Source organism: Passer domesticus, chromosome 3, assembly GCF_036417665.1.
Source record: "Passer domesticus isolate bPasDom1 chromosome 3, bPasDom1.hap1, whole genome shotgun sequence".
Lineage (NCBI taxonomy): Eukaryota > Metazoa > Chordata > Aves > Passeriformes > Passeridae > Passer > Passer domesticus.
The window spans coordinates 61261239-61286156 of NC_087476.1; the positions used below are offsets into that span (position 1 = coordinate 61261239).

Genomic DNA, 24918 nt, shown 5'->3' on the forward strand with positions numbered 1-24918 from the left:
AACCAGATGTGTGTGACAGAAAGACAGTATCTGCTTTTCAGTTTTTTTCCATCACGTTCAAAGAAGGCAGGGACTGTGACATTCCACCTGGCACCGCACAGCCACGACCGACGCTCTCACCTTAAACGTGAGACAACAATAACAGGCGGTAGTTTGGGCACTTTGAATTTCGCAGTTTTCTCTGTATCTTAATTCAACTTATAATTCGTGATGTTAAAGAAATAGAATTCTGCGTGGTTTACCCGTGTATGAATAGGACTATATGTTCTGCTCGAGGTTACAGAGAATTTTTCTCTCACCCGAACACACTGGCGTACCTGTGCCTGCCTCCTCAATCCACTCCTTCTCGGTGAACTCCGGGAAAAAAACAGCACGAACTCACCAGGGAATCGTGATGGGAACCCTGCAACACCAGAACACGCGCACTGTGCCTTTGCCCGCAACTCTTTATATCGCGGGACAGCCGTCGGGAAGCAGCCCCGAGGGGAGCCGCCTGCCAGCGGGGAGCGGCGCCGGGAGGGAGCGCGCTTCTCCCCGGGCAGCGGCGGCAGCAGCCGCGCGGGCCGAGGGAGCAACTCGGGCGCCTCAAGGCGCTGCCGGGCCGGCCGCGCTCCCGGCGGCTCGACGGCGACCTTCGCCCCCGCGGGGGAGGGGGGCGGCACCGCCGGGCCGGGAGCAGCGGGGCCGGGAGCGGCCCGGCCGGGCCGGGACCCACAGCGCCCCGCCGGGCCCGGCTGCGCGGCCGCCGCTCCTCCCCTCACCCGCGGGCAGGGCGGGCGGCAGCGCCCCGCCGGCGGCTGCTACCTGTGCCGGAGGAGGAGGAGCCGGAGCCAGAGGGACAAAGTTAACTCTGGAAAGTTTACCGTGGGTGGGAAGAGAAAGGCGGAGAGCAAAGGGGAAGGTCGCTCCCGCCCCGCCGGCCGCAGCCGGGGCTCCCCGAGGAGGCGGCCTCAGCGGCGGGTCCGCCCGCGGGGGCCGCTCCGCTTCCTTCGCCCCGCGCTGGGCGCCCCCGCCGCGGAGGCGCTCGGAGGCCTGCTGAGGTGACCGGCGAGCGGCAGCGGGGCACGGCCGCCCTCCTGGCCCGCCTCCCCGGGAGAAGCGGCCAGGACCGGGGACGGGCGCCCGGAGAGGCTCCCGCGGGGCTGCCGGCGGCCCCCGAGCGCCGCGCCGTGCGCCCGACGAGACGGCGGCTCCTTCGCCAGCGCCTCCACCGGGACCCCTGCGCTCTCCTCCCCGCGGCCGGCGGCTCCCATGGCTCTGAGCAAAGGGCTGCGGCTGCTCTGGAAGCAGGAGCCGGGGCCGAGCGCCCTGCTGGAGGCGCGCGGCCGCCAGGACTGCCTGTTGCTGGAGGCCGGCACCGTGGCGGCGCTCAGTAAGTGCGAGCGGGGCGGCCGTGGGTGCCCGAGGGTGCCCGTGGGTGCCCGTGGGTGCGCACCTCTGCCCGTGAAGGGACGCTGGGGTGCGACGGCAGCTGGCGATGCCCAGTGCTGGCGACTGGGGCACTTTCCTCCGAGTCACGGAGAGAGGAAGGGGAGCGCGCAGACCCACCTCCGGTGGGATGCTGGCTGCGGGGAGCGTCTCGCCTCACTTAGAGCCCGACCTCCAGCACGGCCCTCCAGGCTTGGCCACTTGCTGGCGCATTTGGGTGACCCCCGGTACGTGCCGTGCATCTCCCGATCCGTGTTCCATCGCTGCTCTGGGTATCTTTAGCCTCCTCACCAGCAGCCGGGATGGAAGAAGCAGGAGAGGCCACCCGGCTAGGTCTCGGCACGGGGCACCTTTGGTATACAAACTTATCCTCTACAGCCTTGGCTGCAGAGGGGGGCCCAGGTAAAGAAATCAGGTCCGCTGCCTCTTGAGGGAGTTTCTACTCCGCCACATTAGGTGCTAACCACCAGTGAAGACAGGCAGCTCACAACAGAGATGTTTTGGGATGACTGGCTTGAGATTTGTCTCCCATAAAATTTAAACTCCTGGCTTCTCGCTGTGCTGCCCCTGTGGTTTGAACGGTATTTGGTTACTTGAGTGTCTGGCTCTTACTGGAGGAGTCTCATAGATGTTCTCAGGGTTGTCTCACCTTGGACTTTTGGTGCTTGTTAGACCTGAATTAAGGCAATGCTGATGTCGCTAATGTTGAGGCAGACACAGAAAAATGAGGTGACTGAGGATGCAAGGGGCAAAAAGCAATGTTGGAGAACACATGCTTGTGCTGTGTTCTTAAATTGTTTTCTGCATAATACCTGTGCCTGCGTCATGCTGCTGTTCACAGCATTGTAGGAGTCCGTGCTCAAGCAGCTCAAACTGTTGTAGTATGATCTGTGTGTACATTGTGATTTGCACAATGTCAGTCACAATGTCACCTCAGGATCTGGGTCCACTGAGCTGAATCTTCTACAATGTACCCTGGCAGGACATGCAGAATAAAATGCTTGATTTTTAGGTCTTGGGGACTTTAGGAATGATGAAAGCCAGAAAAGGGTAGCTGATTTTCTCAAGAATAGTTCTGATAGTGGGAAAATTTTGACCAGTCATGGAAAAGATGTTATTGCCACACTGTAGGGATTTTTGTTTGTTTTCTTTATTATATTTTATTAGAGTTCCATATTGTGCAATATTTTGGGGGTTCCGTTTCTTGCGAAATTCTTTGGTAATAGTAGACATCAATGTGTTACATTTTTCTAGAGAGGGATTTTTGTGTCAGTTTTCAGTGAACTGGCAGTGAAAAGTCGGTTAGTACTGAGCAGCACTTTACTAACTTTCCCTGAAACTCTAAAACCTGTTGACATGAAAACTCTATATTAAATATTAATGGGGTTTGGTCTGTATTTTGTTATTCTGATAAAAATCTAAAGCAGCTCCACTTCCTAAAGCCAATGTGCATGAATAAAATGGAGAGTCCAATATTCACCTAGCCAGCCCTGAGCCACCTGTATGACCAGTGGCTGGAAAGACTTGAAATCTCGCTAATTAAAGGAATCATCAACATAGAGTAGTTTTTTCTCCCCCAGTGTTTCCATCCCCCATCTGAATTGCTATGCCTGAAATGATTTAGTGGCTGGAAAGTTGCCCAGCTGAAAAGGGCACCTGGTGGTGCTGCTCAGCACCCATCTGAACATGATCCAGCAGTGTGCCCAGGTGAACAAAGAGGCCAGTGGCATCCTGGTCTAGCTCAAAATAGGAGCATGTCCAGAGAAGGACAATGGAACCAGAACGGAAGGATCTGGAGCACAAGTCCTGTGAGGAGCAGGTGAGGCAGCTGGGGTTGTTCAGCCTGGAGAAAAGGAGGTTCAGGGGAGACCTTATCGCCCTTTACAACTGCCTGAAAGGAGGGTGTAGCCAGGTGAGGGTTGGCCTCTTCTCCCTGGTAACAAGTGACAGGACAAGAGGACATAGTCTCAACTTGCACCAGGGGAGGTTAGGATTAGATAGCAGGAGAAATTTCTTCATGGAAAGGATGGTCAGGTATATGGAAACAGGCTGCCCAGAGTAGTGGTGGAACTACTATGCCTGGAAGTGATCCAAAACTGTGTGGATGTGGAAGCTGGGAAACATGGTTTAAATGATGAACACAGTGGTACTAGTTTAATGGTTGGGCTCAATGATCTTAGACATCTTTTCTAATCTTAATGATTCTGTGATTCTATGATTACAGAATTTATACAGCCTCTCTTAAAATGTGTTAGAGGAATTCTGAAGTACTGATTTGGGTAGGGTAAAAAGCCTGTTTGCCATGTCTTTTGGAAGTCATGTCTTGAGATAACTGCAGTCTTGTCTGTGTTGGCATTCAGCCCACTCCATGGTAATAACTTTGTCATTTTATTTAATTTGATTCCTCTATTTCTTCCTGGGTTGGTTCCTGTATTGTAGGAAAAGCTAGTTTGTCCAGTGGAGCCTGTTTAGATAACTTCTTCTGTTTATGCAGCAGAGGACCAGAAAAGGAGGGAAAACCAGTAGTAGGTATTGTGCTGGTGAATTTAGAAGAATTGTGAAGAGGAAGCTTCACAGCAGGGTGGTAACAAAAACAACATTAATTCTGTTTTGTTTGACTTGCCTTTAGGTTGTTACTAACCATAGAACATGCCAGTGGGAGGTTAACATAAACTTTGTATATGTGTGGTTTCAGACATACTAGTCCTAGGATTGTGTTGGTTTTGGCCTCTCTGTCTAGTTTTCTAAAATAAAGTTCTTTAAAAATTACATACCTGTGGCGAGAAGGAGTTATGCAACTGTGTCTTATGCAAACCTCTACACTAAATAAAAGCAGATTGATATATACCTGGAGCACTTAAGTTGTACAGCAGTTTATGTAGTTTTGCAATTGCACCCTCATGTAAACAGAGAGGAATAATCATAGATGGACAGTGAAGGCCTGAGAAGAAATTTTAGTCATTGTTCTTTTTTCTCCATAATTAGCAAGTACCTCTGCCCTTGAACAGGCATGACATCTGCACTTGTGTAAAGTTTAATTGCTTCTATAATAATTTTGTACTAGAAGAAATTTAAATGTTGAATCTAACCTAGTTCAAGTGGCAGAAGGGAGTGAGAATTGTCCTAGAAGTGGTGTTACAAAAAAAAAGAAATCTGAAAAATCACACACTTGTACAGAATCAATAAGGCTGTAAACCTCTGGCAAACTCCTCATTCAAATAAACACTTTCAGATGTGTAAGCTAACAATTTGATCCTGTCTTGTGAATGGATGACTTAATGTTTTTTCCTCTCTTGATATCTTATAAAGATCATGATGACAATTTTAGTCACAAATTGATTATGTTTCATAATTTCCTTACTACATACAGAGATTTAATACCTGAAAAATATTTACATCCTTGATATCCTTTGCATCCTTTCTAGTAGTGGAAAAGTATTGTAAAGATCTCTAATTGCCTGAATACCAGCAATTTATAAAATGAGAATGCTTGTCCTGTAATGGAAACCTAAACTAAAAAACTTCTGGAAAAATCAAGAAATCAAAAATCACTGCAGAAAACCTAGTTGCATATCCCTAAAGCTCTTAATCTGTATAGTGATGTGATATCAACAGAGCAGTTTTCTGTTCTACTGTAACTTCAATAGTATTTTTGAGGATGGGAGTTTGTTTTCTTTCTCTCATGATGTCACTGTAGGGTGGAGGATAAAATTCACTGTTTTGAATTGAATGACACATTTTGCTTCAGGCTTTTTATTTTTTCCCTATCCACTGGCAGTCCTAAAGCTTCAGTCATCTCCAGAAGGATGGGTGACAGCCTGAAACAATTCTTCCAGGAATTCTCTGAACTAGAAGATCAATATATTCTGTGGAAGAAACCTAGAGTCATGAAGAATGAAGAAAAATTGTCATTGATTTAGAAATTTTTGCTTAATACAACAGGGAGTATAGATAGAGATGCTGTTCCCTAGTTAAAACACATTACAGTTTCAGTGGTTTACAGATGAAGTGAACTGCACAAGGTAGTTCTGGACTGCTGTCACGGCAGTTGCTAAACTAAACTAAGGCTATAGTGCTGAAAATATGGTGATTTAACTTTATTATGGCAGGTACTTTCACTGAAAAGCTGTCAACAGGAGTGCTCTGCTGTTGAATTTCAGCATAATAATATGTTTTCTCAAGGGCAGAGCCAAAGGCTGCAGAGTTCTTTTTGTGGTTTTTTTTTTTTTTTTTTTTTTTTTGCAAACTCTTTGATTCTGCAGCTGGTTTTATAAAGGATGTTACATCACCTGTTATGTTAAATCCTAAATGACCATGGTGTCTGGAAAGTACAGAAGTTCAAAGCTGATACAGTGTGTATTTTTGCCAATATGTCTGAGGTTTTTCCTGACTTTTACCCACAGATCTGGGAAGTTAGCCTTTACTAGAGACAAACTTATATAGAGTTAAGGTGTGTGTATGCTCTGTGGAGGAGCTCTGTGCCTCCTCTGCCACTTCCAGGTGTGTGTGTGGTTCTCTGATGCAGCAGAGTGAAATCAGGGTAAAGTCTTGCAAAACCAGGAAGTAGCAGTTATTTACCTGTGCTTGTTTTCCTTCTTTTGTGCAGAAGGCAGTTTGTGTGCTGTATGTACATTAACTGTTTACAATTAGCTTTGGTTTTGTATTTATGTGAACAACTGAGTGGAGTGTGGAAATCAAGCACCAGTGCTTGTGTAAGTACTGTGAATGTATTTCTAAGCACTCTATCCAAAACAGTGAGCCCTCCACCATGGCTCATTTCTACTCCTACACCAGAATATTCATACAGCTAGCACAAACTTCTGTGAGGTTTTCTGTAGTTTAGTGGTGTTCAGACTTTTCCATTTGTGGAAGCAGTCTATGGAGCAGGAGTCCTGTCTTCCTTGCTTCTGCTGGCACTGGGCACCTGCAAGCTATGGTTTCTGAGGCTGAACATCACTGCTTTAGATTATAGGAAAAAGTGTGTATTGCAATTCTTTCACTACTGTCAAAATGCTGACTGGGTACAGAGAAGAGGGAAGATGTGTTTGTGTAAGTGTAGAGTGTTGATTACAAGACTTGTTTTCTATGCTAGGAGACAAATGGTGGTTGTGAGGGATTAATTCTTTGTAGTGGTTATGTCTGTAGTGACTGCTGCAAGTTTCTATGTAAATACGAGTCAGCTATGGCAGAAACCACATAAAGATAATGGCCAAGCTTCCAAGAAGTCACTTGGGGACTACCCTTTTATTTTCTTGACTGCCTGCAGCAGCATGCAGCTGGCCAGTAGAAACCTGGTGGTTTCATTAATCCATTATTATTTGATTGTGAATTGATATATTCATATATGCACATGCAAGTATGCAAACATTCTCTCTCACTAGAAGGAGATTGAGAACAATCTAATATAGAAAACCAGGGAACTGACCTTTCCAAAATGCCAATTTTCTGGTTTGTTTGTTGTGTTTTCAACCAGAAACGTATCTTACTAGAAAATTGGTAAATACATTGCTTAATGTTTTAAGTGTTTGGAGTCTCTTAACTGTTGCTCTGACCACAGACTTCTTCCCAACTCTGTACTGCTTGGCCTATGTGGTGTTTCTGAATACAGTCTGACTTTCATAATGCCTGTCTAGCTTGGATTGAATGTGAAAAGGAAGATTTTAGACCTGAAAGATATTGAAAATACAGCAAAGTACTTTAAATGTGTCTGCAGATGACTGAAAACACAATTTGGAGGTAATTGTCTAAACCTGTATAATACCAGACTTTGGACTTATTTCTAGGTAAGATGCTTATGGTAATGTATATATAGCAGTTTTGGTGTGAAATTTTGGTTTGATTGTAGTTTTTCCCTGTTTCTGGGGCAAGTTCACACCTCTTTCCCCCAAATGCTAAATGACACAAATAAAGTCATCCCATGATACCAACGATATGTTTCTTAAAGTATTTGGAAATATGCTTCAAATTACATTTTTATAGCAGTACCTACAGCCAAGCAGGTGACTATTTCCAGAATCAGGCTGAAAAATCGGAAGGGAGAAATAGAATCCATAACCCAGTCTCAGAGTATTTTTTTTTCCAAGAACTTTTACTTCATTTTTATCTTGAAGTTGCAGGTATTACTGTGTCTGTCCTTGGAACAGACTGTGTTGGACTTGGAATTTTGGTACCTTTCTCTACCCTCTTACTCCAGTCACTGACCTTTCTGGAGTCCCTGTGCTTGAGAGTTGTGCTGATTCTTGCTGAAGTCTGGGGGTTCAGCCCTAAGGAGGGGTTGAATGTAGGAAACTGCATATGTTTGGCCAGTTCCTGCTAGCTGGTAAATTGAAATTGCAGCTTTTACAAGCAGGAAGTCACAGTTGGTTAGGCATATGGTATAATGTAGTTGTATGTCTTTTCATGGTGTGGGGTTTTTTGGCTCTGAAATATTTTATGCATGGAAAAGGTCACTTTTAATTGATTTTATTGTAGCTTGGTTTCATTGAATTATGGCATGCCTCTTGTTTTACAAGGGTTCAAGTGTTTCATAGAAATATTTTCCTTTAACTCTCTTCATCCAACAAAGTAGCACATAAGTTTTTTTCCTCTGTGTAGCCACACTCTTTCTGATTCTGACTCGTGTCCTAGCACTCCTTGAATGTTCTAAGAGATTTTAGGTTTTAGGTTTTGATGACAGTTATTTGAGATTTCAATAAGATTTTGAGATTAATAAATACTTCTTTTTAATAACAGGATATGAACCTGGCTCAAGCCCTCTCAATAGTGTCCTTTGTGCAACACCAAACAGTTTAACAGGACAGGAGACTTCAAATTCCATCGGTATCTTTAACAAAGGGAATTTACACACACCCACATTTGGTCCGTAGACATTAAAATGTTCTGGCCTCTCTCTTTGCATGACCCACAGCTGTGTCTGGCATGTTCCTTTCCTGCTCCTTCCCACTCCTAGCTCCCAGGCTGGTGCTGCTGTCCCGGCTGATGCTGCTGTGCAGGCGCGGTTCTGACACGTGGCCTGCCCAGAGCGGCGGTGTTTCTGTACCAGGACTGCGGAATCGCAGCTGTTTGGCTGCGAGTTTGGAGTGCTGTGCCAGGAGCTGATGGGTGTGTGATGCCACTGGCCTGACCTGGGAAACTCCAGTGGGTTCCATACATGCCGGTGGCAGGTACTTCTTGCCAGTAGTGCAATGAGCTATGTGTTGCCTAATGCTATGCTGAAATAAATTCCATTCTTTTGGATTGTGCTCTTACCAGACACTTTTAACAGCCAACTTTCCAACTTGTAATTCTATTTTGAAGAGCATCGCCATGCTTTCAAAGTGACTTTTGAAATGCTTTCAGGTTGTACCTGACCTGCAGCTTTATGAGCTCCTGCATCTGTCTCGGATCTGAATCTCTTGGTGTTTCCCTTGTTTTAGATTTCTTCCTAAAGCTGAAATATTTGGAGCAAGAATTTTGGTTTTGGTTTTCCCTTTTTATTTTAAAGTAGCCCAGTTATTTTAATGTAGGCACCTTTTAAAGGAGGGAACAGATTTAAGAAAAGATTGTCAATATATTGTTGCTGCTCTTTTCTACTTAGTAAAGATGCCATGGAAAGTGAAACATCACCTTTTTTAACCTGCTTTTTTAAATACATAAGAAAGCCTTGACAGGGAGGTTTTTTCAAAGATGGAAATGTTTGAAAAGTTGTTGTTGTTAAAGTCTATCTAAACTGTGAAATTGGGTTTTTTAAAGGGCCTGAGAACTGAACTTGCAGAGTTTGAGCCCTTAAAATGTGCCATTACTGAGTATTTAAATTGTTATTGTCCAGAGATTTATGTTACCCAATAAAATCACTTTATCCTCTGTCTGCTGCTTATGCTTTGCTTCACTGGTGTGTGTGGTTATCAACATTTTGCTAGTTTCTCCTGATTTACTCAGTGTTCTAAGAAAGTAGAGTAAGTTGTGAAACTATGGTACTAAAACACAATCAACCAAGAATTAAACAAGTCTTCTTTATTTGTCACAAGTGCAAAAATTGAGATAAACATGTTTTAATTACTCTTGGGGGTTGCTGCCTCTGTGAAGGAATTTTGCAAGAGGAATTGTCCTTCATTTCACTTCAAAGTGTCAGCAATATATGGAATAGTTATTTGTTTTCTCCGTGTTTCTCACTGAGCTGTTTGCCTCTTGAGATTTATGAAGAGAAGTCTCTGTCTTTGCTCTTCTATCATCCATTGAAGCAGTTCAGTTTGTCCTTTCTATACCCGGAGGTTTCAGGTTTTAACTGCTGAAGTTAATTAGGAGCATAAGATTGCATATTATTAGCAAATCCCTGAAAGTTCTATGTTGCTGTTTATCTGTAGTTCAAGAAGTAAAAGGACATTTGAGGGTCTATTTTCCTCATTTGGGAGATTAACCTTACTCCTCATTGGGAAATATATACAAAATGCAGACTTACTCATTCAGGAAGTATGCTGATTTTATGTTAAAGTAGCCAGTGACAAGCTTGATGTGTGGTCTGGCTTAATATCTAGATGTTCAGTATGTGCCCATTGAATTTGCTTGTTGCAGAAATGCACAAATATAACTCGAGCATCTGATCCTTTATTTATTTAATTAACTAATTCTTACTTCACTAAAATATGTGTAATTCCTCTTGAAATCAACATCTGGTGTTGTGTCTACATCAAATCATGTTATCTTGCATAAAAAATTCCATTTCTGTCTGGAATTAGACTGAGAGTCTGGAAGTATAAACTCTCTCTTTTTGTACATCAAGCCATATCAATGTATTGTCATCAAGATATTATATTTTAGCTTATGGCAAGACTTGCAGTGTAAATTTTACATGTGCTCATGTATTTCTTTATTTATCTGACTCATGTGGCATCTGTTCCAGAGAATAAAATTGTTACTAACGATCAGGTTGATTTGAAAATAGAGTACTCTTTTTTCTTCTAGGGTGGTGTGTGGAGATGTGCATTTCTGTCCCATCATATTTTAATCTCTATGGTTTTACAGGATTTTAACCGTACCTTTTCACTGTAGTGTTGTTGACTGAAAAAAATCAGCCTAGGTAGCATTGGTTCCTATGCAATAGGAATAATAGCAATCTGAAAATTTAATGAAGACTGGGTAACTAATTTTCCTGCCTTTCTCTTTGTTCCTTAGCTCCAGAAGAAAAGGATGCAATTAAAGGACAGTATGAAAAGCTCATGGATGCTTATGGCTGCTTAGGAGAGCTTCAGCTTAAATGTGGTAAGTCACCATCTGTATGACTGAGATTATAAAATGCCCAGACAATGCTAAATGACAATAAGTGGTCGAATTCCTTAAATTTTGAAAGCTGGTTGCACTTCATCATGTACAGTCTGGAAAATATCTGTTTCTTTTTCTGTTTTGGGCCAAAACCATATCACTGAACGATGGATGGATTTTTTCTTAGTTTGTTTTGTCTGACATTCTTAGCTGCCTGAAGATAATTGCCATTCTTCTTTCCCTACCACATTTGTCCAAGGCAAGCTATGATTGCTTAATTCTTCTCTTCTTTAAGAATCATGTTTAGACACTGATTATCATGGTCATCTGAGAGTACAGTACTGCAGATTGCCAGTTCTTGCTATAATGCTTAATTGCCTTTAATCATTCATATGGATAAGGATTTGCAGAAGAAGGCCTCTGGCTTCAATTAGTATAGTAAGGAATGTTTATTGTCATTGCTGTAAATTTTGGTGCAGTTTGGGAATCTTGATTTAGCAAAGGACTTGTTATTACACTGCCTGCAGGAATGTTAATGGAAATAACATGTTTTAAGAAGAGAACTGCAGTGATTGATTTGAAGATAATAGGGCCTTACACAGTGCTTAAAAATCACAGATGATTTAGATGCATAAAAAAGCACTGTACGCGTTGTTCCCGGGTTGGTACAATGAGCCCTCATTGTCACTTGGAGAAATGACAAGACTTTTCCATATAACTTGATGCTTGGTCAAGGACTCTACCAAAGGCAGTGGTGGTGTGAGCACTGGTGTATTTAGGCCAGTAGATAAAACTGTGTCATTTTATACCCTGCTTACATTTTGCAGCCTGAGAAATATGACTTGAAATTGACCTGAAGAGGCAACTGCAATCTGAAGGATTTTTTGTGTCATAATTTAAAACTGTTGGTCCATCTAGTCCTTTTTAATGAGTGTAGACTTTTTGTTTGTTTTGTTTCTTGTGGAGTTAATTAGACATTTCTCTGGAGATTTATATCAATTTACTAATGTAATTTAAAGCGGAGGAATTGTGATTAGTTTTTCTGGCACTTGGGTCTGTTTTTCTTCATAGAAGTCTAATGAATCCTGTTGTAGTAATAAAGGAATGTAGCTATTTAATTCAATCTCTTCAAGCTACAGATAAAGGTAGTTTTTGTATGTGGTGGGAATCAAATATATCCAATTTTTGTCTTCATGTTAAAAGGTGAATGATTTCAAATGGGGTGTGAAATATTCTCAGCCTTACTTTTTCTCATGCCCTTATTTCTTCTCAAACAACATATGCTTAACTTCAGTGCTCTGAAAGTGTAAGGGTTTTTCCTTTCTGAGCTTTGTCACTGTACCTCTGCCTTGTTCTAGCATTAGATTACAAGTTCTGGTACAGGACTTGCTTTGGAAGGGATTGTTAAAATTCAGTGAAAAGTCAGAGGGTCATGCTGTAATGGTAAGTGAAGGTAAGCAAACATTTTCTGCTTCTAAACATGTTTAAAAAAGCAAAGATACATGTCTGCTATCTCACTATCAAGACGTAGCCTGTTTTTGTCACAGTCTGATTTAGACTTTCCATATTACATGTGAGTTCCATCCCTTTAGCTGTTGCTTATGTAAAATTTTAACACTACAAAGAAGTTGTACTGGGTTTGTGTAGCAAGATTTTGGTAGCAGGAGGGACTACGGGTATGGCTTCTCTGAAAAGTTGCTGGAAGCTTCCCCTGTGTCCAGTGAAGCCAATGCCAGTGGGCTCCAAGACAGAGTGCTGCTGGACAAGGCTGAACCCATCAGAACAGTGGTACTGCCTCTAGGATAACATATTTAAGAAAGGGGAAAAACACTGTCCAGCTGAAGCTGGAGAAGGGCAGAGGTAGAATACGTGAGAGAATCAGCTCTGCAGACACCAAGGCCAGTGAGGAAGGAGGGGCAGGAGGTGCTCCAGGTGCCTGAACACAAATTCCCCTGCAGCACAGGCTGCAGACCATGGGGAAGCAGCTGTGCCTCTGCAGCCCATGGAGGTCCATGGTGGAGCAGAGATCCACCTACAGCCCATGGAGGATCCCATGCCAGAGCAGAGGGATGCCTGAAGGTGGCTGTGATCCTTTGGGAGGCACACTGTGGAGCAGGCTCCTGGGAAGACCTGTGGTCCCATGGAGAGAGGAGCCCATGCTGGAGCAGGTTTACTGGCCAGATTTGTGACCCTGTGGGGGATCCACCCTGGAGCAGTTGGTTCCAGAAGGCCTGCACCCTGTGTGAGGGACCCACACTGGAGCAGTTTGTGAAGAACTGCAGCCCATGGGATGGAGTTGTGCTGGAGAAGTTCAAGGAGGACTGTCCTCCATATCTCCATGCTGGAGCAGGGGAAGAGAGTGAGGAGTACTCTCCATGAGGAGAAAGGAGTGGGACAGATAATGTGTGATAAACTGACCACAGCCCCTATTTCTCATTCCCCTGTACCAGTGGGGGAAGAGAAAATTTGGAATAAAGTTAAGCCTGGGAAAAAAGGAGATGTGGAAAAAGGTTTTGTGCTCATTTTCCTACTCTGTTTTGATTAGTGATAAATAAAATTAATTTCCCTAAGTTAAGTCTGTTTTGCCCATAACTGCTGAATGATCTCTCCCTGCCCTTACCTTGACCTGTAAGCCTTTCATTTTATTTTTCCCGCCTGCCCAGCTGAGGAGGGGAGGGACAGAACAGCTTTGGTGGGCACCTGGCATCCAGCCAGGGTGAGTCAAACGACCACAGGAATGCAATGTAACCTTTTCCTTTTTTGTATAATGTATTTTAGCAGCTACTAACAAAGGCATAATTGGCTAGCTCTTCACTGAGCTTCAGTGATCGCATAGACTTTGTTCAGAAGTATCAGCATTTTTTGTTACTATTGGAAACATGCAGACCATAAGTATTCAATTAACTGAGAATATTTGTGAAAATACATTCCACTGGGATATTAGGAGTATATTTGTAGAGCAGAAGGGGAAACTTTTTGCCAAGACATGAAAGATGTCTCTGAACATTTTAATTAATCTGTAAATATCGCTACTTAGAAATCCAAATAAATCACATTGTATGCCTGCCAAAGTAGATCATGCTTTTCACAAAAAACTAGATGAAATATGTGAAACTGACTCACAAAGTTAATCTTTCCCACCAGTAATAACATTCACTTGTATGTACTTATGTCTGTTAACATGACTCACTAAGTTCTTCTGCTTTCTTTTGTGAGATGGATGGCAGCAGAATGAATTGTACAGTGTCTCTGAGCTGTACCTCAGCCAAGATTTTGCTGCCAAAGAAGATCTAGCAGTGACAAATACTTCTTAAGCAAAGTGTTAAAAGAGCTGGCTTTACAGTGTTTTTTTCAGATACTGTGATGTCAGGAAGAGATGCATACATCAGGGGATATTTTAACACCATCACCACATAGGTTGTTTGGTTTAATAGAGCTGCTGTATTTGGAGAGGCATTCTGAATTCATGTGTGTATATACTCTCACTCTTGTGCATATATGGTGTATAGTTGGAAGGAAGACATTTCAAAGGCTAAAAGGACAACTAAGTACCTGTCTTCTGTTCTTTTTGCACATATCCTAAAAATGTAGTTGTGTTTAGAAGAAAGAGAAAGAGGAGTACCTTTAAGACTACAATAGTAGTTTGGAAAGTCTTGGCTCTTTTCATAATTCTGCTGTAGATATACTCAGGAATTTTCAGCTAGGTGGTTAGAATGTACTGCTCTGCTGTGTTCTGTTGCTATTTTTGAAGACAGATGAGAGGCAGAATTGGTTTTAAGTGGACTAAAAAATGGAGTGAAGTATGTGTGGAGTGGAGATGGAAAAGTCTGAGGGAACCTAAGGCAATGGCATGACTGTGATGGAATGGAGAAAGAGCAAAAATTTGAGAAAATCCATTTTGGAAAGAAAAGGCAGTTTTAAGTGAAATAGTTACAGTTAAGAAGGACAAAATAAGAATTGAATATTGACTCCTTTTTGCTGTAGCTCAAAATAGAGAACATTGAAATCATCCCCTAAACTGCAGGGGAAACAATTGCCTTGAGTCATGTAGACAGGTTAAATACAGAAACTGCAGCTTATTATTGTACAGTGTGACGTACCAGAACTGCATTTCCTGTTCAACTTGGATAAAGGCAGTTGGTTTCACAAGAGCATTTGAAAAAATGGATGGAAATTATTATTGTCTTCTGTGCTAAATATTCTTCATCCTCTGCCTCTCTTGTGCAAGCTAATAAAACAGCATTCAGCGCATATCACTGTGAGCAAAACATTTCTTGTATTTCTTCATAAGTGTTCTTTACAGATTGTTGTAGTGATTGATAGCTGTAATGGAGCAAAATAATGATTTTGGTCACAATGCATGAACATTTGTACCCATTTATCTGAGATCAAAGTTTGGCCCATAAGCTTTGAAATATTTTTTTTTTTTTTAGTACTGTATGAGGGTCTTGCTTTTTCATAGATATGTTGCTGTAGAAAGCATGACCAGTAAGGAACACTTCACTTCTTACTCTAAAATTATTTCAGAGATTTCTTTAAAACATTCCAGATTGCATCCCAAGGATGGGAAGGACATTTCTACAGTTGTGACCTTCAATTGCAGTTTTTACATTCCTAAATCACTTTCATCTATGTGTACAGTTTAGAAAAGCTAGTATGAATCAGGATTGTACATTAAACTACTTGTGTAAGTTAAAGGAGAAATAAAAAGATTCTTATTTTCCAAGGTAGGGTATGGTAAATAGTCTATAGCTGATGTGGTTGGTGATTGGTTCCAAGTGAAATTGACTTGATGATGCAACTGCAATCTGAAGGATTTTCATGTCATAATTTAAAAGTGTAGGCCCATCTAGATGTTGCTGGTAATAAAAGGGAAGACGGGGAAAACCTTCTCTGTGTGTAGCTGTATAGCTTAGTGGTGGGTAATTTCTTACACCTTAATGGAAACATGACTAAAAGATGAATAGCAGAGCAGTGTTTTGGCAGCATTAATTCTGCTGTGCAAGGTTCTAAAAGGGTGAAAGGTTGATAGGAGCATTACCTCTGTTCAGAACCCCATGGCTACATCTGTTCTGTGAATAAAATGGGCAGGACACAGGCACAGAGCACTGTCAATAGGATACTGTGATTGGCTTTTTCCCTGTGCCGAGAAGGCATGCCCATCAAGCAGGGATCTTCCTCCTGCAGACAGTGCAGTGATAGCCCAGAGCTTGTTCCCAGGAACACTGTCCAAATACCATCTGGAATGAAAGTGCTGTCAGAGGATGGGGCTTGGGATTTTTTTTCCAAGGTACTGAGTCAGAGAGATTTGTGTTAAGCCGGGGCTGTGATGTTACAGGGTTTTTGCATTGTCTGTTTTGCAACAAATCCTGAGTAATTTAAGCAAATAAGAGATGTTAGAACTGGTCTGAAGACCACCTCAGCTCATAGAGCAGCCTGGGAGGACCAAGTAGCAAAGCAGGCTAGCTTTAACGTACCTTAAATCTCTCTTTTCATCCTTTTTCTCCAGTTTCTGGGCTCTAAGTGTGAGCTCCTTTGCCAGCCGGTCTCTGTTCAAAAGTATTAAGAAAGGTGTGTGGTAGCTGCTGTGTAATTTGGAGTACTGTAGAGAGATTATTCTGTGTGAATAAAACTGTAGAATGGCTTGAGTCAGAGGAGACCTTTATAGACCATCTACTTCCACTGCCCCTGTCATGGGCAGGGACTCCTACCTCTAGACCAGGTTGCTCGAAGCCCCTTCCAACTTGGCCTGGAACACTTCCCAGGGGTGAGGCACCCACAACTTCCCTGGAAAATCTGTTCCACTGTTCCACTACTCTCATTGTAAAAGATATCTTGCTTATATTCAATCAAAATATTCCCTCTTTCAGTGGAAAACTGTTGCTCCTTGTCCTATCACTACAAGCCCTCTTCATCTTTTCTTATAGGCTCCCCTTCAAGTTTTGAAAGGCTGGAATAAGGTTTTCCCTGAGCCTTCTTTTGTCCAGGCTGGACAACCCTGACTCTTTCCTGTGGAGTTACTGCCCAGTGGCAGAAAAGTATCACAGCTTTAGAAAACCAATCTCCTTATATTTCAGAGACAATGCAATACCTTGTCAGGTGTGATTACTTTTTTGGAGCTTTTTAGCTAGTGATTTAAGGGAGTAGAGATGCTGGACCTTGGAGAGTGTAGATGAGTATCCCATTTGGGGGTGAGTGGTTGAGTGGAGAAGGTAGTAAAAAGAGTTTATAGTCTCCGGTAAGCAAAAGCAAGTTTCTAGTTAAGGCAAATATTCCTATTCAATTCCTTTTTGAACTAGAGGATCATTCTGTTTAGATCCAGTGATTTTCCACTGGTTGCAAGTTCCTCAAAGGACAGAACCACAGGTAACAAGCCCTGTATTATTAAGTTTCTGTTCTCTTTGGCTAATTTAATGTTGACTTTCTCATTTGCTCTCTTCTGAACCATCTAGGAAAGCTTAAGGTCACCAAAGGCAATGAAAGTACTTGTACTCTTTGTCTCAGCATCGCTCCCAGGCAGCTCTCCAAGTCCTTCACTGCTGGTTTTTTTGTGACTAACAAAGCTGACTGATATTAAGGCATGCTAATAGCGTTCCTATGTATTGCTTCCAAAGTCTCGTGAGTGAAGTTTACTTTGAGCTGATCAGTTTTGCATGGTTTCAGCTAAGTCACAGAAGCTTTGAGCTATCCTGAGAGGCAGCTAACTCCTCCTAACCCTTTCTGGAGGCTGCAAGGCAGTATTTGGTCCATTATGAATTCTCGTGGTGATAACTGATGTGTCTCCTCTTTACTCTTTATAATTACAAAAAGTCATGTGCAAAGGAGGAATAAACTGTCAGTATTTCTAGCCCTTTGCTGCAATATCACAAGCACAGAAAACATACTTCTTGAAAGCACTCAAGAAGGAGAACATGGCACAGTGTTGTTATAGAAAGAAATGTGATGAACAGAGCTTTTTAGTAAATACCACCTACACTGGCCTTTATACAAAACTGGAGTCAGCAGAACAGAATGAATAAGATCTAATCTCCCACCTTGTCCTGCCATTCCAGTCCCACGTGCCTACACAAATATTCTGGCCCTGCTGAAAACCACCCCTAACTCTAGCTTCTGTAGCCAGCCTGTTATCTGAAGGCAAGGACTTTTACTGGTGTTCCAGAAAAATAATAGCTGTTGTGTGAGAGCTGGTGTGCATTTTCAGACAGTGGGTCACCCTGGAGGGTTGAAAAGTGATCCTAAGTATTCCCTTTTGCTATCTGAAGCTATACTGTCCCAGATTGTCACTGTGCCCTTAACTAATTAACTTGCTCTTGGCAGGTCAGCTGTTGGTTCTGCTGTGCTAAATTAATAAATCCTGGCTCATTTCCACCTTTTCTTACAAACAGGAGTGACTAGGATGACACTGTCTCCATTACAGGCCAGTTTAAGTGAATCAAGCAGTTTCTTTTTAGCAAAACCAGCATTTAAAAAAAATTTGTTTTACTGTTTCTTAATTGTCATTTCAGAGAGAATGAGCAAAGGTTGAGATGGTTCTGTGTAGGAGAGATCTGTTTACAGTGATGTTCTCAAGCTCCAAATTTTCCTTTTAGTTTTGGGACCCTGAAGTTCAGCTGCTTTGTGATTTCACAGTTACGGCAGCTGTAGTAGTTTTAGTGGTAACTGAGGTTGTCATTGAATTATCTACATGCTTTAGTGATATAAAAAGGGAAATCTCAAGAATTGGTAATACTGAAATTTTACAATTTACATGTCTGAACATGCCCAGCTTCAGCTGAAGCCGGTAAAGAATCTGAATCCTGTATGTTCTGTAGGATGGTGAAATTGATTTTTTGAGTATTGTTCCAGTGGCAAGCACTTTGCTCTTCATAAAGTCAGTGGGGAAAACACACTCTAGTGCAACAAAGGATGTCGATGGATAAGTGTTATGGAATATTGTGCAATTGCAGCCACTTATCTGCAGTTAAGAGGAATTCAGAAATGTGAAGAACGTGGCCTGCATGCCTGTTTTTCCTGTTTGTTCTTTTGTGAAGCAAAGACGCTGGCCTCTGCTGGAGCCCTGTCGGCATTGCATGTGACAGGACAGATGATGAGCCGAGTCCACCTGGATGGAAATAACCCTTTTGTAACTGTCTGTCACTTTCTAGGTAACACTCGGCTGCACTTTCTGGTCCTGGTGACAGGCTGTACGTCGGTGGGCAAAATCCTGGATGCTGAAGTTTACAAAATTACTGCAACAGATTTCTGTCCTCTCCAGGAAGAAACCAAGGAAGACGAGCGCGTTACTGCCTTGAAGAAAATACTGAACTCTGGGATGTTCTATTTCTCCTGGCCTAATGCAGGCTCAAACTTTGACCTGACTGTGCGGGCTCAGAAGCAGGGTGATAACAGCTATGAATCTGGTAACTCGTTCTTCTGGTTAGTACTGCATGTTATACCCAGGTCTTCTGTTGTCCCCACCTGTGTCTCATTGGTCAGACATTCTCAGAGGGAAATGAACATGTGCATCTCAAGTCCATCTCATTTTGTTTTATTGACATGTCCTTTCACAGTGCAGGTGGCTTTAATGAATTCATGGTAACTTGTGTTTAATTAAAATTAATCTGATAGTGAAGTGCAATTATCAAATGACATTTCATACTTCAAAGGGGGAAATACAAGATATATATTGCTCATACTACAGAAACGTCTCTGTATATGTCATTAATAGTTTCCCCTGCAGTCCTTTTTAATAATTTTCTTTAAAGTTATCTAATGGAAACCTGTGCTTGAACTGTTCCTAAATCCCATTGTTTGCACTGAAGTGTCTTTTATTTTTTAAAAGTATGTGTTTAAAGTCTGTAGTTTATTGTTTCAGTAATGTGCACTAGTTTTTATGTTGAAAACATCAATATTAATATGTTTACAGCTCAGTGCAAACATAACTTGCACAAAAGAAAATTCCCACCATACACTGCTCTGTGCTTTTTACTTTCTTGTGCTTATAAAGCAAAGAAAAATTATCTCGTATTGTGGTAAGTATTGGTTGAGGGGAAAGGAGAAAACACAATGCTGGGTAGATGTAATTCAGTTTGTTTGCTTTGCAAGTTTTGGCATAATACTTGCATTTCTATACCCTTCCCCACCCCCCCCCCCTTCTTTTTAAACAAAAAGTCACACAGCAGGCATAGCTGAGGGTTTTGATGTAGGTGGAAAATAACTGGCAGGGTTAAATGTGAATGTGCTGCTAGAATGTGCAGTGAGGCTTGTGGCCCAAAGTAGGTGAATATTAAATAAGCAAAAATGTTCATAATGGATGATAAATTAACATGTGAGAGCAGTTCAGTTAGACTAAATAATCTTTCCAGCTATGATGTGATTTTGACTGATGAGATTTAGTGGGTTGACATTAAAACTGAAGAAAGATACATAATAAATACTTGCTTTCAACTGTGCTAATGATGCATCCCTCTCCAAAAGCTCACCAAGCATTGTCAAGTCAGATAAATGGCAGAAATTAGTTGTACTCCAATGATGAGACTGCTAAGATGTCAATATCCCATAATAAGGAACATTTAAAACAACTCTTTTTCCCTCTACTGTCTTTTGAAACTTTTCTTCTTGAAAGATAAGTATATTTGCTGCTTCTGCCTAATCTAGAAGTAAATTCTGAAGTTCTCTAGTATGTTGCAGAACAGGGAAAAGTGGTGACAGCATCACGTTAAGGGCAAAAAGATGCTCCAAAAAATTTATCTTGAGGTATTTAGGTGATATGGGAAATTTTAGACAAAAAAATAGATGCTTGAGGAAAGTAAACAATGAGATAAATAGTTATACAATGAAAAGTGTAAGATGACCTTAGTTATAAGCAACACAAACTGCCTGTTCAATGAACTGCAACAACAACAAAAAATTCTACTGGCATTTGCCTGAGTGAGGAACTTCTTATGCGAGTAGAACTGGGAGAAAGGTGTGGAACAGATAGTAAAAATTGAGCTTAAAAAGAGCTTAATTGAGCTAAAAAAAGAGTTGCTTTTCCCGTTACATATTTAGATTAAAAAAGTAACAATGCCTTGCACCTTTTTTGATAAATGTGGTACTCTAAAAAGCAATTCTCCAAGGGTTTCACTCTCTTTTACAGATCCTCTATTGAGCAATGCATGGTCATAAAAGATATTTTCCTGGCCCTCCTGTGTGACTAAATGCACATTTTGAAACATGAAGTAAAGAAAAACATCATAATAGAGGAGACTAGCATAATTGTTAACTAGACGTGATAGGTTTCTTGAGTTGTTGATCTTGAAGGTTAGAACAGATGTTCCTTTTCATTTTAGTAGTACTTTTAGCAATATCTCCAGTGACTTACAGATCCAGTTTCTGCTTGGATTTTTTTTTTTCTGAAAATCCTGGTGGATTTTGAACCAGTTCTTCATCCTGTAGTGAATGCTAAAGTCCAGGCAGTACTCTTCCAAAAAAAGTAATTAGCTTGACATCACTGTAATTTATGAAAAGATTACTAAATATAAATTTCTGGAGCTGAAAGAGGTGACATTTGCATCTGAATTTATAAGACAAGATACAAGATATAAAGAGAGCACCTTGGTGGTAGCTGTGTGATTAAAATTTGCCATGTTCAGTCACTGTAGTAGTTCACAAGGGTTTCTTCCTGAATATTTCCTGGGTTTGGGTAGAGATAAGGTATAGCAGAAAAGGGGTCATAAAACATTAATAGATTAAATTAGTGTTTGTTGTCAGCTGGCACCCATGCCCGTCTGTTTGTTTTGCTCAGTAATGTGTGTATGTTGTTGAACCTTTCAGGAACCAGCTATTGCATGTGCCCTTCAAACACTACCAGGTGAACTGCTCCGACTGGCTGCTGAAAGTGGTCTGTGGGGTCGTGGACATTCGCACTGTTTATGCTTCCCACAAGAAGGCAAAAGCCTGCCTCATCTCTCGCATCAGCTGCGAGCGAGCTGGCGTCCGCTTCCACGTCCGGGGGGTCAATGATGATGGACATGTGTCTAACTTTGTTGAGACAGAGCAGGTAAGTGCAGGTATCCAATGGCTTTGCATCATTTAGTCCACTCGTCTTTGATTGGGGCAGAATTTTCAACAAGAATTAAAGGAACTCAGCAAGATTTTTTTCAAGAATATTTGAAATGTTATTGCATAGCAGATCTGTTTGTTCTTGTCCATTAAGCATTTCTTTGCAATCTGCTCTTTGTTTCTGGCTTTTCCATTCACACGGTTTTTACTTTTCATTTTTTTCCTGAGTGTGAAAGTCTGGCCATTTGATACTGTGGTGAAATGTACACAAGGGTTTTTAAACCATTCAGTAAGGTGTCTAGCAAAGGTGCTGGGACCTCATCTTTGACTAGTAAAGTTCACTATCAAATTATCTTTCTCTAGTAAAAAAAAATTTGAAAAAATAACATCTTCTCAGAGTCAGCCAAATTCCAGTTCAACTAATTTTGGAGGAGACTGCTTTTATATTCCCCGTTGGTTTGTGGGGGATTCTCTCCAATGTGAGGTGGTGTGACAGTTTTTATACATATGTGGTAAAAGCCTCATTTCCAGCTGATGCTGAGACAAATTATGTGTGTGAAATGCATTCAGCAGGCTCCCTTGATTGGCACAGCCAAACAAAACAACTGAATCACTTGGTTTTATTGCACATGGTTTAGCTTACTGCCTTGAAAAGTCGGTAAAAAGCACTGAACCATGGAGAATCTGAAGTCTTCTGTGCCAGCTGGAGTACTTTCTTACTCAAGTAAAATCACCTTTTCCTTTTTGAACTGAAGTAGTAATTACTAGCAGTCAGAACCATCATACAGAAATGGATCACTGTAGAAACAGAGTAGACAAATGGCTGGTAGTTTTCAACAAAGAAAGGGATTTGCTCCTAGAATTTGGTTGTTTTCAGCATCTTCTGGGCATATCTACAGAGCTGCATATGTGGCTTATATTGTGTATGTATGTGTCTAAATATGTAGGTGCATGTACAACAAAAGTAGATTGCTTATGTGATGCTCATAAAGGGAGCATGAAACAGTGAGGGCAGCATGGAGATCCTTGAGCTGTGTTGTTGAAAACCTGTGCCTGATGGCTGAGGAAGGCACCCCCTCTCAAAGGTGCCCACAATTTGTGGGCTGACAGCACTAGTATTTTCTCACAGTAGTGTGTGAATGTAGCAACTCTCACCCAGTGAGCTCCTTCCTGTTATTCCACTGCATGAGCCAGGCTACCTTCAGGCAAATGTTTGTCCAAAATCCAGCCATATTTGGGTACTTTCCACATTTCCTCTAAGATGTTGTCTTTATAATACAGCTTTAACCTTTACACCTGGTTCTGCCTAAAGATATGTGTAGAGCTAGCTTAGATTTGACAGTGCTTTCATCCTCAGGAGGATGCCTGGAGGAGTTGCAGACTGGTATTCCCCTGTCTGCTGGTGAGGTTTGATTCCCAAGAGGTGCTCAAAGTATGGCCAATGTTACACATGTGTCTTTCTGCCCATTGGTCAGAGTTCTCTCTGGGGATGTGAATGACTTTTTGCTCATGTCCCTCCTTTTCCTGGTTTTCCTGCATTTTCAGTTAGGCTGACAGCTTTCCACGTAGTGTTCAGGCTCCCACAGATTCTGCTTGTTGAATGTGAAACTCTTCCCCTGCAGTGCTTGGGTCTCTAATGTCAGCCTCCAAATTCTCTGCTAATAATTCTCTTGTGTGCCAATGCTCCAAACCAGTTGCAAGTGAAGTCTTGGAAGATCTACACCTTTCTAGAAAGTCTGTCAGTGCATTGGGAGATACAGCTATGTCTGCTTACTGGAAAGTGGAATTTTCCTCTGGAACCTGGGGACAGAAGAAGGGAGATCTGCCATTTTAAGTGATACCTGGTACATTCTGCTATTTTAGTTGAGTATCTTCTTACAAATATTAGTGCAAAGCACTAATCCTGGTTTTTTACTCAGGATTTAAAGAATGTTCTCTTACTGAAATACAGGGGAAAGAAAGTGTTAGAAAGGGTTCTCAGCTTTTTTTTAGTGAGTCTCACATTTGTGTCACTAAACTTAGCAGTTGACTTATTATGAGAAATACTTCTGCTATCCTGCTCACTAGGTGGGTCAGAAGTAACTTATTTTATTTTGTTATATTTCTGGAGTACATCATGTTACAAATTATTAGCATGAAAAATGAGGTGGCCTTTGCATTTCAGCAGAAAACCTGAGGATTGGCTCCTGGTGAGTGGCAAAACAGTACTTGATTGCTTATGCTTCCCTTAGCTGGGTCTGGGTCAGACTCTTCATGGGAATTGCTGTGCTTTGTTCCCATTCAGCCATATGGTGAAGTGGGAAAATTGAAGGCTTTTGAGTGTTTTTTTTCAACTGGACAAACAAAGGTGCAAGAGTGAAATGCTTTAGGGTGAAAGGCTTGAGCAGGTTCAAAATTATAACAAGAGTTTGCAGTTTTAAAGGGTTGTGTGTTTTTGTTTGGTTTCAAAAACCAAAGAAAAGAAGGAAAAAAAGGTTGCTGTTACTAATGGTGCTAAACACTAGTTTTACCAAGCTGCGTGTCCTAAGAAAGCAAAGTTGGGCTGACCACTAGGATGCCTGAGATCCAGTTCAATCTGGCATCCCCTTGCCATTAGGAAGGAAGAGTCCAAGAATAAACTCTCTCCTACTTTCATAGTAAATGACTGACTAATCTCCTGTGAGGTAATATCTTGGCTGAATAGCATTTTGTTTCCATTTGCTGGAGCCTGTACAGTATAATGCCATGTTGGCTATGTGCTTTAATGGATAAATAGCACCCTAGGATTCTAAAAACCCAGGACTTTTCCCCTCTTTGTAGGAATTGCTGCTAACATTTTTCTATTTTTAGAAGAGGGAGAAACAATTAATCTTATCTCCAGGCAGCTCTTTTATGCATAGATGGTATGCTTTTGTCTCCCACTGAGTTAGCCTTGTGGCATTTCAGCTCTGCAATGAGTCATTTTTTTGTGGGCTCACTTAACTGCTGTGAGTCAGTGTTTGAGAAGAAGAGGGGAAAAGTAAAACATCTTCACTTTTTCTTCAAAAAAAAGAACAACTTATACTATATATTTAAGCTTTTTGATAATTTGGCTTTTTTCTTTATGAAGAAAGAAAATATTATAGGAAACACTTAAGGAAAAAGAAAATGAAAGGAAAAGAAGGCAATCCCTTCTTCAATGTGTACTTTCAGATTTGCTGACAAATATTTTGCGATGGGATGGTAGCCCTTTCTACTTTCAGCGCTTGCAGT

General features: G+C 41.6%; 1 protein-coding gene across 3 annotated transcripts in view; it reads left to right on the plus strand.

Moving 5' to 3' along the window:
• Positions 1-1087: 1087 nt before the first annotated feature.
• Positions 1088-24918, plus strand: part of SYNJ2 (synaptojanin 2) — a 65104-nt gene continuing 41273 nt past the window's right edge. Inside the window, exons 1-4 of one of the 3 annotated variants that reach the window (XM_064413415.1) lie at positions 1088-1372; positions 10579-10665; positions 18810-19080; positions 21460-21685. In XM_064413415.1, coding sequence (XP_064269485.1) covers positions 1252-1372; positions 10579-10665; positions 18810-19080; positions 21460-21685 — 705 coding nt within the window. In that variant the 5' untranslated portion in view covers positions 1088-1251. Of the gene's footprint in view, positions 1373-1443; positions 1656-10578; positions 10666-18809; positions 19081-21459; positions 21686-24918 lie in introns of those variants that run through there. The other 2 variants (XM_064413414.1, XM_064413417.1) reach the window with 2 other exon arrangements.